The 17,767-nt window shown below is 43.2% G+C and overlaps 1 protein-coding gene across 2 annotated transcripts in view; it reads left to right on the forward strand.

Moving 5' to 3' along the window:
• sesn1 (sestrin 1) overlaps nucleotides 1-17,081 on the forward strand; it is a 51,657-nt gene extending 34,576 nt beyond the window's left edge. The window contains exons 1-9 of one of the 2 annotated variants that reach the window (XM_022764253.1): nucleotides 13,344-13,576; nucleotides 14,409-14,474; nucleotides 14,583-14,783; nucleotides 14,883-15,065; nucleotides 15,354-15,590; nucleotides 15,863-16,117; nucleotides 16,210-16,400; nucleotides 16,520-16,664; nucleotides 16,782-17,081. In XM_022764253.1, coding sequence (XP_022619974.1) covers nucleotides 13,475-13,576; nucleotides 14,409-14,474; nucleotides 14,583-14,783; nucleotides 14,883-15,065; nucleotides 15,354-15,590; nucleotides 15,863-16,117; nucleotides 16,210-16,400; nucleotides 16,520-16,664; nucleotides 16,782-16,868 — 1,467 coding nt within the window. In that variant the 5' untranslated portion in view covers nucleotides 13,344-13,474 and the 3' untranslated portion in view covers nucleotides 16,869-17,081. Of the gene's footprint in view, nucleotides 1-13,343; nucleotides 13,577-14,408; nucleotides 14,475-14,582; nucleotides 14,784-14,882; nucleotides 15,066-15,353; nucleotides 15,591-15,862; nucleotides 16,118-16,209; nucleotides 16,401-16,519; nucleotides 16,665-16,781 lie in introns of those variants that run through there. The other variant, XM_022764245.1, reaches the window with a different exon arrangement.
• Nucleotides 17,082-17,767: the final 686 nt, after the last annotated feature.

The following is a 17,767-nucleotide window of genomic DNA, read 5'->3' on the forward strand; positions in this document are numbered from 1 at the left end:
CGCACCAAAACATGCCTCCTGACACGCTATAGAAAATACAAGACAGAAAAAATGCAGGGTTGTTGTTTTTTGCTCCATTAAAGTAGGCTGAGATGAGCAAAGAATATAAACAGTGCTTTAAAGGGCGCACACAGTAAGCTAGAGGCTCTTCCTCCTCCTCTCTCTCTTGCTCTCTCTCTCTCTCTCTCTCTCTCTCTCTCTCTCTCTCTTACTCACACACACACCGATGCATGCTCTCCAATCAAAACTTTCACGCTGAGAGGCAGCAACTGGTCAACAGGATATGAAACCTTCCTCTCTGTTCTTTTTTTCTTTTCTTCTTCATGTTGGAATTGACCTTTCCCCTACTTTTCCTTTTCTGCACTAAAGCTCACTCTCTGCCCGTCTCATGCTCTTTTCTGCTGTGTTTGTGGTTTACCCATGTTGGTTTGGTTGACTTTTTCAGCCTGTGGCATTCATTTCAAACACTGCTGTACGCAGTCTACCCTCTCTTGGGCAAACTGTGTGTTTCACTCAGTACATCTGGGCCTGGTAAACTTTCCATTTCTGCGCCGTAACTCCGTGCAGACTGTCAGATAATCAGTGTCCAGCTCATTTGCTTTATGGGTTATGGCTGAGTCATTCCCATGTACTTGGTGAAAGGTGTTCGCTCGGAGGCAGAGGCCACTCTGCTGAGCCTCACACCCCCCCCCCCTCCCCTCCCTCTATCCTGACTGGTGTTAGTGGAAGGGAAGATGACCATCTGCTGCCCCAGTTGCCCAGTGACTGGACAACAGCCTTCTCTTATGGCACAGTTCCACTGTCCATTGTCTACTTGAGACTCTGTGTGTGTGTGTGTGTGTGTGTGTGTGTGTGTGTGTGTAAGCCAGGTCACTGCATTCAACATGTGAGAGAGGGATTGTGTGCTTGCCTTTTATGTGTGTGTGTAGAAGTTTGTCTTGATCTGTCCCCGTGTGTGCGCTTAGTTGCCTTTATACATCTTGTGTGTCTTTGTGTGCGTGTGTGTGTGTGTTTGTGTGAATGTGTGTGCGTGTCAGCCTCAAGGAGAACCAAGTATTGTGTGAAGCTTTCCTGTGGGAGTCCCGTAGAGAACGCACCCTCACCCAGCAGGACGGTCCCTGGTGTGGTGTGAGCTGACTCTGCCTTGCAGGCGGGTGAGTGGAGGGTCAGAGATTTATAGGCAACAGGCCAAAACTTTGCTCCGGTGCATCAAGAGAATAGATTTCCTCTCCAGACATGTGTGCATGATCACACACACGCAGACACAGACATCGATGCACACTATTGTTTTGGATGAAACAGGCTCATCATCAGCCATCGCGCACAAGTAGGGAAAGCTAGTGGAGGACAGGTTGAGATGGAACATAAAAACAAACAAAACAAAGTGTTAGTTTTATACATTTAGATAATATTTTTTGCCCTGGACCTGTCTTGTTATTATGCTGTGTCATTTTTATTCAAAGCCATTTAAATATCCATGTCGTTCATGTGACCAAATTAAAAAATGTTTTATTCATTTACACATGCAAGCAGTTGATTCATGAACAGAAGGAGTTATATGACAGCAGGAACAAAAATGAAAGGAAATAAATGTGGCTAATTACCAACACAGACAAACTGGATGATGGATTTGTATCTTATTGATCCCTTCTGATACACATATCACTCTTAAGGGTTGAAATGTAATGTAAACCTAAAAGAAAATCTTTGAGATTGTTAACTTAACCAAGAGGCAACCAAGAGGAAGCAGCCTGACTCTCTCCAAAAGGAGTTGGTTTTTACTTTTCTGTTTGTGTACAGATTAAAAAAACAGATATAACACATCGGTGAGCTTTGCAGGGGCTGGTTTGCAGATTCTTTGGACAGAGCCAGACTAACTGTTTCATCTATCATTCTAATTTAGTCTATCTTAAACTTAGAGTGTTTTGCCACTGCTTAACTGAGCTAATTAGCTTCTGATCAATGTTTTACTATCAATATTTAGCCAAAGTCAAAAGGCAGGAAAGCGTTCCTTCATTCAAAGGATCACTTAAGTAGTAGTCAGCGGGTGATTGGTCACCATCTTTACCCATAAGCCCATCTTGGCTGTGCTGTTATAACACAGCATTTGGAGTGTCAGCAGGACGTGAACAGACAGATGGCGCCCCAGGTGAGTGCACGCTGTGAAGAAGAGAGGAGGTTGTCATGTTCCACTGTTCATATTTGTTCATATTTGTGATACACCTTCAAAAACCAATACTGAAAGATCTATTGTGAGTAACCACACAATTTGCTCTCAACAAGAGAAATATAAAGTACCGAATGTGATAATTAAACCCAACCCAATCTGTGCAGAAAAAAATACACCCACTCAGCAAATGTATCTTTATCCTTTATCTTAGTCACTTCAGGAAGTTAACACACTGTGCTTTTTTCTTTTTTTCTGAGCGAGTCAGTTTTGAACTTTTCTGTTCACACATTTCTCTCCGGCTGTATTTAGTTTGTGCAATTTGAAACAGCGCTTGTGTTGTTTGATATTTTTCTCACCCTCTGTTTCCATTCCTGTCTCGTTCTCTTATTGCCTCTCTTTCCTGTTGCATGCCATGTCGCTCTCTCTTTCTCACACATACAGGTGATGGGGGGATTGTACTGAGCTCAGTTACTCATTATCCCTCATCCAGTCCTGTCAGTTAGCCGGGAGCCATGCAATTTTTTTTCTAGCTTAGCTGAAAGACTCCTGTGAGCACATCCAGCTTCAGTTTTGTCAATGGTGCTTAAAGCAGAGACCCCATACCAGACACTCTTTTATGGGTGACACAATTGAGTGATGCCAAATGCCTGTGTGGTTCAAAATGTTGTTAGGCTCCACTTATTCAGTTTTATTACCTTTTAATCCTCAATTCAGCTGTTATTGCATAATGATATACTGTAGATTGAGCCAAAAACAAGCAGAGGGAATAGGGGTTGACAAATGCTCCTGAGGAAAGCAAAGGGATCTGGGAGATTTGCAGATTGGACCTGAGCCATGCTGCCTTGGGTTTTTAGGTGTGTGTATGTTTGTGTGGGAAACCTGATGGAAATCTGATTTGGCAGAGCCATTATCCCCTTTAGACTTCAACAGTAGGCCTACACTGTGCTGTGGCTGCCACTAATCCCATAATGGGCTGACTCTGCACTGAAGCCGCACAAATACTGTTCCCCTTGGTGAAAACTGTGACAGTGGGTTTGTTTCTGTTAATGCTCCCTGTGTATGTGCTCTACATTACAGTGTGTGTGCATTAGTTGTGTGCTGTGTGTGCTTCTCCTCAGGTGAGTGGGCACAGATAGGTAATCTAGTGTACAGAGGCATCGATTTTTCCCGCTGTACAGGAAGTGGCTGGGTATTGATTCTCTGGGACAATGATGTCACTCCAGACGGTGTGGGATGTTTACTTATCCATGATAAGGAACGAGGTGCTTTCTCTTTGCACACTGGTCAAATAATCCTCTCCCTCTGTCCTTTTATCACTCTCATCACTCTTTCCACCCCCATCTTTTCATTCATTGTTAATGCCCTCTTTAACCCCAACATCCATTATGTGTGACATAATCACTGATGAGGGATGTCACTTCACACATTTGGCTACAGTGGTAGTTTGTAACAGTTTTGCTAAGAAGTATGAAATTAAGATTTTAATTTAGACGACCTGCCCTTTCTTGTATTTGCATGTATGTAGTCAAAAAGTATGACATTTGGCATTTGGCTATGGAACAAAATCAGCAGCAATTAGGAGCTCTTTGTAAGATTTGCTACTACGGCATAGGCAACATTAGCATTAACAGCTGTTTACTTACCAGTCTAGAAGAGATGTTGTAAGTTCAGCATCAAACTCATAGATCAAACTTAATTCCTTTACTCACCAAAAGCTGTCTCCAGCAGGGAAAAGCAACGGCAATGTCAACTCTTGTTAGTTAGAGTTAGAGTCATGCTAACCAACTAGCCCTGGTCTAGCCAGACCATCTCGTTACTTTCCAATACTGAGTCACTTTAGCGTCCAGTCTGCCCTGTGGAAGTAGTGCTGCTCAGAGGACGTATTATAGCCTCTTGTCTTGTTAACGCAACAGTGACTGAAGCTCTTGGCAATACTGGTAAGTAAACGGCTGTTTATGCTAATGTTCGCCATGTAGCAATAGCAAAACTTACAAATAGCTCCTTTAAAGCGCCACAGTTAATTGAGACAATTTTTCCATCTCTTTGTAGTTTAAAAGGCGTCATCTTTTATTACGAACCTGTTGTGTTGTTAGATCACTTTACTTCACTTAGCCTGGATACTCGTATTCACTGTATGCTACACTGGAGAGACGCCATCTTATCTCTTAATTATAGCTGACACTTGAAAGTTAGTGAGATATTTAAATCAGGCTGGAGTCCACAAGGGGAATGTTATGAAAGATTTTCAGCCGTTGGTTTGTTCTTTTCTTGGTCCCACAGGCTTGTAATTGATTAACCACAGAGCAAATATGTCTAACACTACCTGTGGCATGAGACGGAGAGGACCACACACACACACACACACACACACACACACACACACACACACACACACACACACACACACACACACACAGACAGACAATGCAGGCACACTTCTGTCAGGGTTATGAGGTCCATGGAGAGTTTGTAAAAGTCAAGAACCAGCATGCTCACAAATCCTACTCATTAACCCAGTCCATTTTTAAATGGGGGTTAAAAAAGTTCAAGATAGATTAATTGTTCCATTAAATAATACAAAAGCAAACATATTTTCTTACGAGAATAGAAAAAGTTGCTTTTCCAGTTTTGTTTATCATGATTTTATTATTTTACAGATTTGAATAGTTATTATAAGTTCATATGACTTTAATTTACTGTGAGACTCATGAGTGACCCGGCATGCAGTGTTTGCAAAACTGGTAGGATGTATGGACATATTTTAGACCCAGAAGATAATGTGCCTAGGTAAGCGTTTTCTGCATTTTTCCACTGTTGTTTTAGACAGTACAGACTCATGATCTCATGTCACGTGCTTGTGTTTTCATATTTGAGGAAGTCACTGGATATAGACTCAAGAGGACCGTGTGCATGTACATGTACCATGAGTTTGTGTATGTTGGGACTTGTTCCTCTTGTGATTGCACACGTTGAGTTCGCACGGCTTTGCTGTGTATATTTTATGTTTTCAAGTTGAACTTGGTGCAAGAAAAACTAAATGGGGCATCTGAGAGGAGCTGAAGTGAACTGAAGGAAAGAGAGAGGGCTATGACTGGTGAACAGTCCATAGCTATAATCTGTACACTTTCTTGTGTACTTACATCAGTGTGGTAAATACACTGTGATCCAGACTCTTCTTTGTCTCTTTCACCGGTCTTTTTTGATTCCTGGATGTTTCTGTATATTTTTGGAAACAGAGTTTATCCGGGAGAGTAAAAAAAGTGGAGAAGGGAGAAGATTTATGCAGTTGACCATTTGTTGAACCCTTCTCCTGAACAATGTTAGCAGCTGTGTGCTGCTAACATTACGAAGTAAATCTTCTGTTACATTAAAAGCAAAAACTGTTTATAAATACACACAATAAAGCATAAATCTAACCTCTGTCCAAGTATGTAAGTCAAGCAGCCCAACAGAGTTTGAACTTGCAACAATAACAGTGCTGTTTCTTCTTCATACAACTTTACCCTCAATCCTTTAGCCTCATATAATGCATATAGCCATCAAGTGTATGTTTAGGACCCATTTACAAGATTCTTGGTGTAAAATCACTTAGCTGGAAACCTTGAAAAGACAGCCAGAGACTGTTTTCAACCACCTCCTGGAGCTAACATCAGCTTAATTAGCTAGCTAGCTAGCTACAGCTGATCAAATCTGCCACCAACAGTTGTTGATTTAGTTGGAAAAGAGTTGCCAGCTAGAAATGGGAAACCTGCTTCTGTCTACCACTGTCTGAAACCAAGGACCCATTGTTGCAAAAGAAATACTAAGATGTTCGAGTTTTCAATCTGGCAGCCTAACAGGCGATAAGTCCAGCAACAAGGCCCAGCGAATGGCCAACCATAACCCCATGCACAAAACCTCATTTACACTGTCACATAGAAAATGCACTCAGTCCCTTTATCTTACACTGAATTTGGGGGAAGATTTAAGAGGAAACGGAAGCCAATTCTAATAATTGACAATACCATTTTACTTGTCATGTAAATTTCCACCTTCACTCTTTACCAAATTTCCTCTGTCTCCCCTGTTCAATGTCATCCAAAGCATCAGCTGCTTAAAATAATCTCTAAAATTACTGGAAATGTTGAGTCAGTGATGATGAGTGAAGAGGACAGAGACCAAGGTGATCGAGTTTCTACCTAATCAAACAGACATTTCATAAACGATTAAACATTAATGGGGCAGTTGCCGTGACGTCGCACTCAAATGAGGCTCTGCCAGCCATTTTGTTCTGCCATTCAGTACCGGGCCTCATTGCCTATTAATGAAGTAATAGGACACGGCCAAAATGGATCTGAGGGCGACGATTAGGCCATATCACTTCCTCCCCCTTTAAGGAAAGAGCGGTATCACATCCCCTCCTCTCTGCAATCAAAATACATATTGGTGAAGGTTACAGAGAGAGATAGTGGAAACGGAGAAGGGCAGAAGTGAAACCGGCTTCAGGAACAGACAAAAATACAGATTAATGCAGAGCGCAATAGTTTCTAATCTTTGATGAAGCCTCTGTGATATATTACATCAGACTTTATCAGCGCCTGTTTTTGTCTGCTGTCTAAGCTGGTATACCTCACAGTGGATCATCGCTCTCTCACGACTGTCGACTCTTTTTGTTCTGTTATATAAAAAGAGGTTATTGACTCTCTTGTTTTCTGTGAACAGCTACATGGAAATAATAAAACTGTTTGCTAGGCTCAACGGTTCATTAAGTTTTTATGGGCTTTGATTTAGAGGCACACATTTGATTACTAGTTGGAGCGTTGTCTGCCGTAAGATGCTGTAATGAACTTGTTTCTTGGTATTTTTGAGAGTGAATCATCGTCTTTCTGTTTCTCACAGAAACAGGTGAAGGGTTAGCTCCTTTGTGTAGGGTTTACAATGCCCATTAAGAATTATAGGGTGATGATCAAAAACTTTTTGGCCGGGTTCCCAGTGGGATGAGTCACTTTTTGCTCAGTCAGCAGAGCGGAGGTCTTGTCAGAGAGAGAGAGAGAGAGAGAGAGAGAGAGAAAAAAAAACAGCTGTGCGTGCCAGGAGGCATACAGCAGCGTCAGGCCAGAGGAGCTGTTTTCTTTGGGGCTGTTAGCTTCTCAATGCTGATATAAGGTCAGCTTTGTTGGTCCCATGTTTTAGGATAACATGAGTAGTAGAGATAACCTTGCCCTAGATTTCACCGTGCATGTATCTGAAACATTCGCTGCAGCACTTGACAAGATTTTTGTCATTTGAACTTTTGGCAGCACTTCTGGACTCGCCCCTCAGTGTTATCTTTCTGTGTTTCCAATCTGTAAACTTTATGGTGATGGGGGAGTCAAAGCACAGCTAAAGTTGTTTTTTTTTATAGAAATAGTGAAACTTTGGAGAAGGAAAAGAGGAAAAATTAGTGAGTTTTCATTGATTCGTGGTGGCTGTGTCATATCAGGCTAAAGATAGCAGGGGAGGGTTTGGTATTTTCTGTTTTTCTATGGGATCTTTTCTCTTGGATTCTGTTGTATTGTGACAGCTGCCCTCTCCCTGTTAGAATAACATCCCCGGGAACTCACTCTTCCTCACGTGCTCACAGGGGTTGCAGGCCAACGCCTTTTCCCCTGGATTGTCGTCCGCATATAGATTATTTAGGGAATTGTGTGTATGCATGTTTACACCTGGCAGTATAAAGTCATAAAAGAGAAGTTATCTTTTGTCCCAGATACCTCTCTCCCCTCGATTTGTAGTTTTTTTTTGTTTTTTTTTTCTGTTTTCCGCATGCTCCCTGAGGTCTCCACAGTTCCTCTGCGTTTCATGGAATCCAGGGAACGCTGCTTCCTCCCAGTGTTGGTGTGCGCTGGTCCAGGACCCGATGGTCTGGGGGGCACGCCTCTCCTCTCAGGAAAGCCGGCGCTTGGCGAGACCACTCTCTGATAGCCTGCCAGAATACACACAGATCAGAGAAGAGGCGACTGGGAAAAAAGCAGAAGAAAAGGGGCCAAAAGTCACTCAAAGAGGGCCAAAAGGCAACTCTTGTCCAGTTAATTCCCACACTGATCCAACTTAGGCTCATAAGACTTTACATCAAATGAAAATCATGGTTGATATTACACTACATCAAGTCTGACTCTGAAGCTTATGATCAACAGGTTCTTACAACTTAGCAGTAGCTTTAGAGGTTGGTGACTGCTCTGTAACATGAGTGCAAAGTCTGCAGGATGTGGCCTGCGGGACAGGTAAGGGTTAACCCTCCAGTCTGCTCAGTTAAATGCTCAGTGATAGATGAACAGGCTCGAACCCAGAGCTGTGTTTGAAGAGTCGGGTGGGGGATACCCTCTGAGTCTGCAGTTTTCACTCTTTGGCTGTATCAAAGTTTAAAACTAAACTCTCATCTGTAGATGTGTAGTAGTTAAATAAGTTGACTACAGCTTTCACACACATCTGTTTACATGGAAAGAGTAAAGTTAGGGGACGTTTGTTTTGACACTTTTCGTCTGAGAAAATCAAACAGACAAAAATAACAACTGGGCAAATACATGAGTAAACTGCTAAATTACTAAATTGCTTTCTGTGAAACAGACCAGATTGGGTTGTTCAGTGAACTTCATACCTTGGAAGAACTTTTTTTTCTTGTTTTCCTTTTCTTTTCTTTTTTTCTCAGAGAAACAAGAGAGGCAGAGAGAGAGAGCACAGAAGATTGGTTCCTGAAACTGTTGTTCTGCCCTGTGATTGGTGGAAGCCTGTTGCTAGGCTTATGTCAGTGTTCGCGAGTTTTCTGCTTCCTCTCCTCTGTGCACTGATAGGTCAGGTTTGAACTGGTCTGGTGGACTTCTGCCACTTGTTGAACATCCCCACAGTTTCTGCGGTTCCCTCGGTGTCTTGCTGCATGAAAAAACACAGCAGCCACAGCACTGAGACACATATGTGCCGAGTTTACGTCTGCCATGGCTTCCTCTCTGTTTTTTAATCTTATTAGCTTTTATCATCCTTTTTTATTGGTTTAAGGCTGTTTTTAATTCTGCTCCGCACTCATAAAGGAAAAACAACTGTTTTTGTGGGCATTTGAGAAAGTAGCTGCCATACTTGTTTACTTATAAAAAGTTTAGTGAACTAATTATTTTGACAGATCTTAATGAAACAGCTACTTTGTTTCTAAACTAATTGTTGTTTAGTGTCCACCTTTGTACATCATGGTACAGCAATGTAATTTCTGTCTGCATAACTCAGTTGTAAAATGGTACAACAACATTCCCACTGTTGCACATACACTATCTGTTTTCTGGTGCACTTTACTGACCCTTAAATGCCTCAGTGTCAGTTTTTGAATTTGCTACATGTGTTTTTTTCTGTAGCTGGTTTCACACTTTATTATTCAAAGTGATACTGCATTCTTTAGGTCTGAGAAGTGGCTGTAAAAGACTGTATTTTGTACCTTCATGGAGCACAGAGGCGGTGGTCAGCTTTGATTTAAAGTGGACCCAGTGGATTCCAGTAGTGACAAAGTAATAAAAGTTGTTGCTGAAAGAAAAAAACAACCATATAAACCTGTCAAATCACTCTTACAGCATTGCCTACTCTTCTGCCATCAATCTTTATGCTCGGTGTGTTCCAGTCAGTGATATTTTTCATCAAAATATGACCAACTACACTACACCCACACTATTATCCCCAGCTCTTCCCTCGATTGAACTTGTATATGCTGATACTCCCATATGCAAAGTACAAATTCACTTTCTATGGCCACTTTTCTCATGCATGAAAATGAGGCAATGTAACATTTTCTGAACAACAGCCTGTGAGCCCACAAGAAGCAGGTCGGGGTAATGGCAAATGTTAAAATGTAGTGTAAGAGAGAGGAGTCATAAAGTAAGAGTACTGAACTGAACAAGAGTGGGTTTTATTTCTAATGAGTTTAACTTGTATTTTGTAAAAAGTACATTGTAAAATTTCTTCTTTTAAAAGTCATATACTTACACTTCAGAGTATTGCTAGCTACTACTATTGTTCTTACTATCCACATATTAATAGCTTCAGCTGGGTAGCCATGTATGAGCTATGTATGAAAAAACTGCTTCTTATAATGGCCATGAAAGAATATATGTAAAACATTTTTAATATGAACAATTTTCCCTATTACTCTTAATGGGAAATATTTTATTACTATTAGTGCAATACTCTCGGAAATGTGTCCATTGTTCAGGCCTTTCCTCCACCGGATCACTATTTGATGATATACACACTGTTAAAACAAATCTGAGATGATTCCTGTTGTTTCCAGGAACCTTTCCCTTCATCATAACTTATTTTCCCAGTGTTGCCCTAACCTCTGTACTCCAAACGCCCATCACATACACAGTCACATCTCCAGGGTGGCATGGCTGCTTAGTGGACATCCCATAGCTAAAAGGTCACTGGTTTATCCCGTGCAACAGCGAATGAGTCTCTGAGCCGACGTGTTGTCTTGTAAGTTTAAACAAGCGAGTAACAGAACGTCTACGTGCTCATTCATTGAAGCAAGCTCATAACAAGCTTGCTTGGAGTGGTTAATTTGATATTGGATATTTTCCTTATTTAGTCATTTAATTTTGTTTAGCAATTAGCCATTTAAGTAAAACGCCATTGAAACTCGATCAAGGTGACATGAAATAAGTGAGATGCAGAAAGATGTAAGTCTTCAGACTCTCCTGAGACACCTGCAGTGCGGTTTTTCATGTCACACCATGTTCTGAACAAACTTCAGAGGACACCATAGAACAGCGGTTTCCAACCAGGGGCTCGGGACTCCCATAAGGGGTTGCGAGATACAGCTGAGTTACCGCAAGATGATTATCAGGACAAGCACCAGAAAAAAACACTTTTCTGGTGCACAAATTTTCTTTCCATCTTTCTGCTAATCTTTGCCTTTTTCTAGTGAATAATTTTTTTTACCTCATCATGCCTCTAAACTGAAATGAAGAAGAAAAAAATCACCCTTAAATGGTCACAACTAGTGCACACGTGCAGGTGGTAACGATGGGTCAGAAGTATACAGTGCTTTGTTTTAAGAGGTCACAAGCAAAAAAGTTTGGGAACAACTGTCTTAGAACAGGCAAGGCCTTACAGGTCGTAATATAAGCTCGGCAAAACATTGAAATCCCCAATTTAAACTTTATTAGATGGACCAAAGAAAATGAACTGGAGGTGTAATCTCAGCCTCAGTGAAATCTGTGAAGGAGCATTTTGCCTGAATCCCAGAAACACACAGAGACACCCCTGATGTGGGTACAGTAAAGCCCCACAAAGTAGTCAGTGCGTGCACTCTGACAATAGTGTTTGGCCCTGTCCGCGAGGCCGGACCCCCGAGCCTAAGCGCTTTTATGTGAAAAGGTTTGGTGTGTCGTAAGCCCTAACGCTGACCAGCCTCTTCTGCAGCTTTGCTGAGCCATGGGGCTCCCGGCTGCCCTGGGAGTGCTGACTCCAGCCCTGGGAACATGTTTACCGCTGCCCCGCACCCAGCCCTGTGATATCAGGAGAGGGTCTGCTGGGGGGGGTGGGGGCAGGAGGGTGTGTATGTGTGTGTGTGTATGTGTGTATGTGTGTGTGTATGTGTGTGTGTATGGGTGGGTGGGTGGGGTGGATCCACACAATGAACCTGCTGAATACTGTGCTATCTAGTTATTGGTGCTGAGGACTTGCAGTCAGTTGCCAAACTGGCTGGGTAGGCTCTTGATCAGAGTTCACAGGGGCAGACTTGCCTTTTCTTGGCTTCCTCTCCAACTCGTTATTTCCAAATTTAACTTGTTTGTCTGGTTTTTATTGGGTATCCCCTCACAGTTCACCCATACACTTACGAAATCAGAGTTGTTGCAGTAAGGATGAACTGAACCAAGTGTCGTATCTTACAAACACTCAGAACTATTGTGTAGTTTTCTCCCCATAAAATTAGTCTTTGTGGAATCTTTGCTTGTTATTTTGAAATCTCACACAGAAACATGATGCACAGATGTGCATGTGTGTGTCTGTGCAAACACAGGCCAATCTGTGGATGCTTTAGTAATGTGGTCTCTGTCAATCCACAGAGGAAACAACACTTGACTTGCGTGGTCTTTTACATGACAATATAACTTCTTTGTTTGTTGTTTGCCGGGGATTTCAAAGACAAGTGTACCATTTCTGGCACAAAGAATAACTTCGTCAGCTTGCCTGAATGAAGTAAGATGGATTTTATACTGTAATATAGAATTTGCAGCACACAGTTTTGTTCTTAATAAATCTCATCAGATATAATTCTGAGTAATTATTGACTTTGTAACCACAGTGGTGTGATAAACCAGTTATACACTGTTCTAGTGAACGTGTTATTGTCAAGCTGGGATAAACAAAGCCATAAGAGCTGCCTTCCTTATCTCTGCTTCCTCTTGCCTTTTAAAGGACTCCTTCAGCCCGGGCTGATTGGTGGAGGAATGGCATTATCTGTGGTCTGATAGGCTGCAGTGCAAAACCACTAACTGAAGGGCTGTTGTTGTTGCAGCAGGTCCTGCAGCTATCCATCTCGCTGTGTGCTGATGATGCTGATCTTTGCACAGCAGTCCTGTACCTTCTTCTGCTGCTTACCAAGGAGAGCTGGGGCTCAGTTTGGGGGGGGGGGGACTTGCTGCTGCATGCTCTAAGCTGACTTTGAGTTGTTGTTTTCGCTGAATGCGCCGATGAACGCACAGATAGCACACAAACACGCCTGCCACTTCCAGCTACATTTGGCAATGTTACAGAGAACTATTTCTAGTATCATTGCATGGTGGTTTCTCCATGCTCTGATAATTGATTTCATTATTGATTTGAGTGATTGGATAGGAAAATCAAGCAGCAGTCACCTTGACTTGATTGCTGCCATTATTTAGCATACAGAGTGCAATTCATAACAGTGAACTCTATATCATGATCAATGGCAGCAGGGAACAATAGAAGGAGAGAGAAGTGATGATGTTTCTTGGAGGGGGGGGGGGGGTTGTTCTCTTTGCTCACGTTTAGGACCCCCCTCTATCCTCGCACTTTGCTCCGCCCCCCACGTGCTTTTCCCGCTGCCATTGGATGCCCAGAGGCTGTTTTCGCCACCCGATTGGCCGCTGAGCACGTCAATCACACGAGCCTCGACTTATTTACCGAATGTATGAGAGAAGGAGGACGGTATTCTGCTGTAGGGCTGCAACAGCTGACTGCCGAGCACTTTACCCAGTGCCTCAAGGAACAAAGAGAGGAGGACACAGCCATCCAGGAGACGTTTTTTAATAAGAATTAGACGCATAAAAGCGAGGGCACGAGATGAGGCACGCGGTCGGACCGTCAGAAAACGTGGAAAATAATTCTTTTGCGGTGACAGGCTTGTTAAAGATATGTACCCATTGTGAACGGCTCAGCAAAAAGGTAAGAGAAAGAAAGGGCTTCGGGAACAAATAACACTCATAAAATGCACCGTTTTTAAAGCTTCAATCTGCTGTCGGGGCTTAATTAGAAAATTGTGTCATATTATTGATGTTTTTGTGCGACATGTTTTTTTTCTTGCCTTTGAACAAACAAGCTGCAGTGCAGTCTTTTGTCCTGGCTTGTTTACGAGTCAGAGGAGTTTGTGGTCATCAGGCATGAAACCTTTTCTACGTTTCATTTCTTGACATGGTTTCAGTTCAAAAGAAGTAGACTTGTAAGTGACACATTTAAAGGGATGTTTTCTGCTCAGTGTCATTTCTGAATAATACACATTTCATGGTCATTCATTCATCTACTTCATCTGCTTCATTGTGCGCTGCGGGACAGTGTCCGCTAGTAGACATGTCTCGACAAGCAGCGGAAAGTTACAGGACATTAACAGAGACGATGCAAAGGTTTCTGTTGTGCTTTAATTTTCTATGAGGGGCAAGCAGTCACTTAGCTTGTTTGGAGATCTCATTAATTAAAAAACATCCCAGTTTAATCCGGCTTTTTATACGTCAGTGTATTTGTGACACAAGAGTTGCATGATGCTTCTGCACCGGATAAAACCTGTAATCGCATTTTCTAATAGTAAATTTCTGTGTAATCTAATATTCGTGAGTTTTTCTGGTGTCAGACAAACAAAGCGACTCTGGTGAGGCAGTGAAGTCACAGTAGCGGGACTACAGTAGAAATGAGCTGTGATGATCGCAGTCAGACGGAGCTAGAAGCTTCTCTGCTTTCCTCTGATATTTAAAGTACGTTTGTCTCTTTTTTATTTGTCTTGCAGGACTTGGGAGTAAGGATCCCAAGACCCTTAGGTAACGGACCAAGCAGATTTATCCCTGAAAAAGAGGTATGGGGCAGCCTGTGATCCTGTTAGACATTAAAAACAATTAGCCTTGTTACAGATATTAGATTTATTTTTTGAGTTAATATATTTGTAATTTGTTGCTTTTGTCAGATTCTTCAAGTCAGTAAAGTGGACGCCAGGACACAGTCGATATTTGAGGATGCGTTTGCAGCCCTCGGTCGTCTGGACAACATTTCACTGGTGATGGGCTTCCACCCACAGTACCTGGAAAGTTTTCTCCGGACGCAGCACTACCTGCTGCAGATGGATGGACCCCTATCTTTGCACTACCGACACTACATCGGCATCATGGTATGGCCACATCCAATCTCCTGTGAATTCTCAAATGAACTGTGGGTCCAGTTTTATGTGAAGTGGTGGTTAACCCTCTCTCTTCCTCTGATCCTGCAGGCGGCAGCTAGACACCAGTGTTCCTACTTGGTCAACCTGCATGTGAACGATTTCCTCCAGGTCGGGGGAGATCTGAAGTGGCTAAATGGCCTGGATGAAGCACCACAGAAACTGCAGCAGCTCGGAGAGCTCAACAAAATCCTGGCCCACCGACCTTGGCTTCTCACTAAGGAACACATCGAGGTGAGAGGAGGGGCACGGTTTTGAGGGTGAATGTGGACACAAAGTCTTATGTAACAGTCTGAGATCATGGGTGGAGGCTACGGTATAGCTACAGCTGTATAACTCGGACCGGGAAAGGGGGGGGGGGACTAGAAGGCGATAGGGGTTGAGGCAGGAAGACGAAGAGTCAATAAAGGGGATTAGAAGGGTGAAAACATATTTTCCCACTTCCTAAAAGGTCAGTGATATTGAAGTCATTATTTGGCTCCAGTTAGCATCACTCACAAGTTTTTCCTTTATTTTTTCCAGCGCCTCCTGAAGGCTGAGGAACACAGCTGGTCCCTCGCGGAGCTAATCCACGCCGTGGTCCTCCTCACACACTACCACTCCCTCGCCTCGTTCACATTCGGCTGCGGCATCACGCCAGAGATTCACTGCGATGGTGGACACACTTTCAGACCCCCCTCCCTCAGCCAGTACTGCGTGTGTGACATTGCCAACGGCAACGGTCACGCTAATCACCATGACGATCCACTTGGCAACCAGGTGAGTGGTAATGGGACAGAGAGAGAGAGTGTGTTTGTATCTGTGTGAGTGTGTGTGTGTGTGTGTGTGTGTGTGTGTGTGTGTGTGTGTGCGCGCAGTGAGCTAGAGAGATAAAAGTTGGAGCATGTGAAGGTTTTCTCACTCGTGTGAAACTTGAATCCAGGCTGCGGGTATGATCCATGCACTTAACATCCTGTGTGTGTGTGTTTTGAGACGCTAAGAAGTTGTATGACTCTCGTTCTTAACCACGGATGTTGATCTTTGTTTCTAAGGAGATGTGTGGCGAGGTGGAGGTGCTGATGGAGCGCATGAAGCAGCTGCAGGAGTGCCGCGATGACGAGGAGGCCAGCCAAGAAGAGATGGCAACCCGCTTCGAAAGGGAGAAGACTGAGAGCATGCTGGTGGTCACAGCAGAGGACGAGGAGTGTGTCCCCTCAAGAGACATCTCCCGACACTTTGAGGACCCCAGCTATGGCTACAAGGACTTCTCCAGGAGGGGGGAGCACGTGCCCACGTTCAGAGTGCAGGTATAGATTAAATACAGCCTGAATATAGAGTACTGTATGCAAAAGAAAAAAAGAAAGATCTGTTGTTAACTTGCTTTTTCTCCTCTCTGCAGGATTACAGCTGGGAGGATCACGGCTTCTCTCTGGTCAATCGACTGTATCCTGATGTTGGTCAGATGCTGGACGAGAAGTTCCAGATGGCCTACAACCTGACCTACAACACCATGGCAACACACAAGGATGTGGACACCAGTATGCTGCGTAGGGCCATCTGGAACTACATCCACTGCATGTTTGGCATCAGGTCAGTGGCTGGATACTCAGTTTTTTCTAGTAGCGTTTTATTCTTACAGTGTGTGCTATTTTGCTTAATCAGCACTGTTGCAACTGTGTTTTAACATTCTGTTTTTCTGTGATCCGTAGGTATGATGACTATGATTACGGGGAGATAAACCAGCTTCTGGACCGAAGCTTTAAGATCTATATTAAGACCATGGTGTGTAGTCCTGAGAAGACCACCAAACGAATGTATGAGAGTTTCTGGAGGCAGTTTCAGCACTCCGAGAAGGTGAGATGAGATTCTGATTCCTCTATCCTGGTTTCTTAGTTGCAGCTATTTCAAATTGGTTGACTATGGCACAGTGTTTAAAGACTTTCTCTTTACTTTTTTTGTTGTCTCCTGCAGGTCCACGTTAATCTGCTTCTTATGGAAGCGCGAATGCAAGCAGAACTGTTATACGCTCTGAGAGCGATCACCCGCTACATGACATGAAGTGCTTTTGGTGTTTTTATCGTTGTGTTTTTACTGTCATTGTTGTTGCTCATTATGGGACACTTCAAGGAAAAAAAAAAAGAAAATCAAAGGGGTGGGGGGGGGATTCAACAAAAGAGATGAGTGGAAGAGAGTCCTGGGTTGTGACGGTGCTTGTTGGATGGATGTGGAGAAGAGGATCAGAACAAATGGAAAGCAAGGAAAAAAAAAAAAGAGAACTGTGGAAGAAAAGTCATCTCAAACTACAAGTGGATACACAAACTCAGTTCGTGTTGCCTGCAGTGCCAAAAGTGACCAAGAGAGGGCTGCCTGGAGCAAACTCCTGCTCAGCTGGGGAGTTTGTGCCAGGCCAGAGCACTGACACCGGAGGCATCCAGGACGATGTTTCAGTATTCCAGCATGCAACACGTTGGTTGCCAATCTCTTCTGTCTCCCGGTAGAGTGAAGACCCACAGCAAGTCCCCAGAAAGCTGTGCAGCCACAAAGAGTCTGCACTTTGAATCTGTTGTCACTGTCATATTTGTTTAGTTTCTTGAATTATCTTTTTATTTCATTTTGTATTAAGAGAAGTGGATGTTGTCGATGTGGTTGCTGTTAGTGGAGATGGAAGCATTAACTATCGGCGGTGTTTTTTACGTGTGCCTGAACTATCCAGCACAGTGTGCATACGTGCTGATGCTGCTGCTCCCATGTTGTATTCAGCGGGGTCATATTGATCCCCAAATCACCCCCTCACCCTACACCATAATACCCCCTAAGCCCCTATCCATTAGAAATCCACTGCATTACGCCCCCCCCCCCCCCCTTCCTCGTCCTCTACCCCCATCCCAAATCTCAAATGTCAATGTAAGCTAATCCAAGGAGTGTGTGAAAACCAGAGAGGTGTGGAAAGAAACTCA

The sequence above is a fragment of the Seriola dumerili genome, unplaced genomic scaffold, assembly GCF_002260705.1.
Source record: "Seriola dumerili isolate Sdu_G_001 unplaced genomic scaffold, Sdu_1.0 BDQW01000025.1, whole genome shotgun sequence".
Classification (NCBI taxonomy): Eukaryota; Metazoa; Chordata; class Actinopteri; order Carangiformes; family Carangidae; genus Seriola; species Seriola dumerili.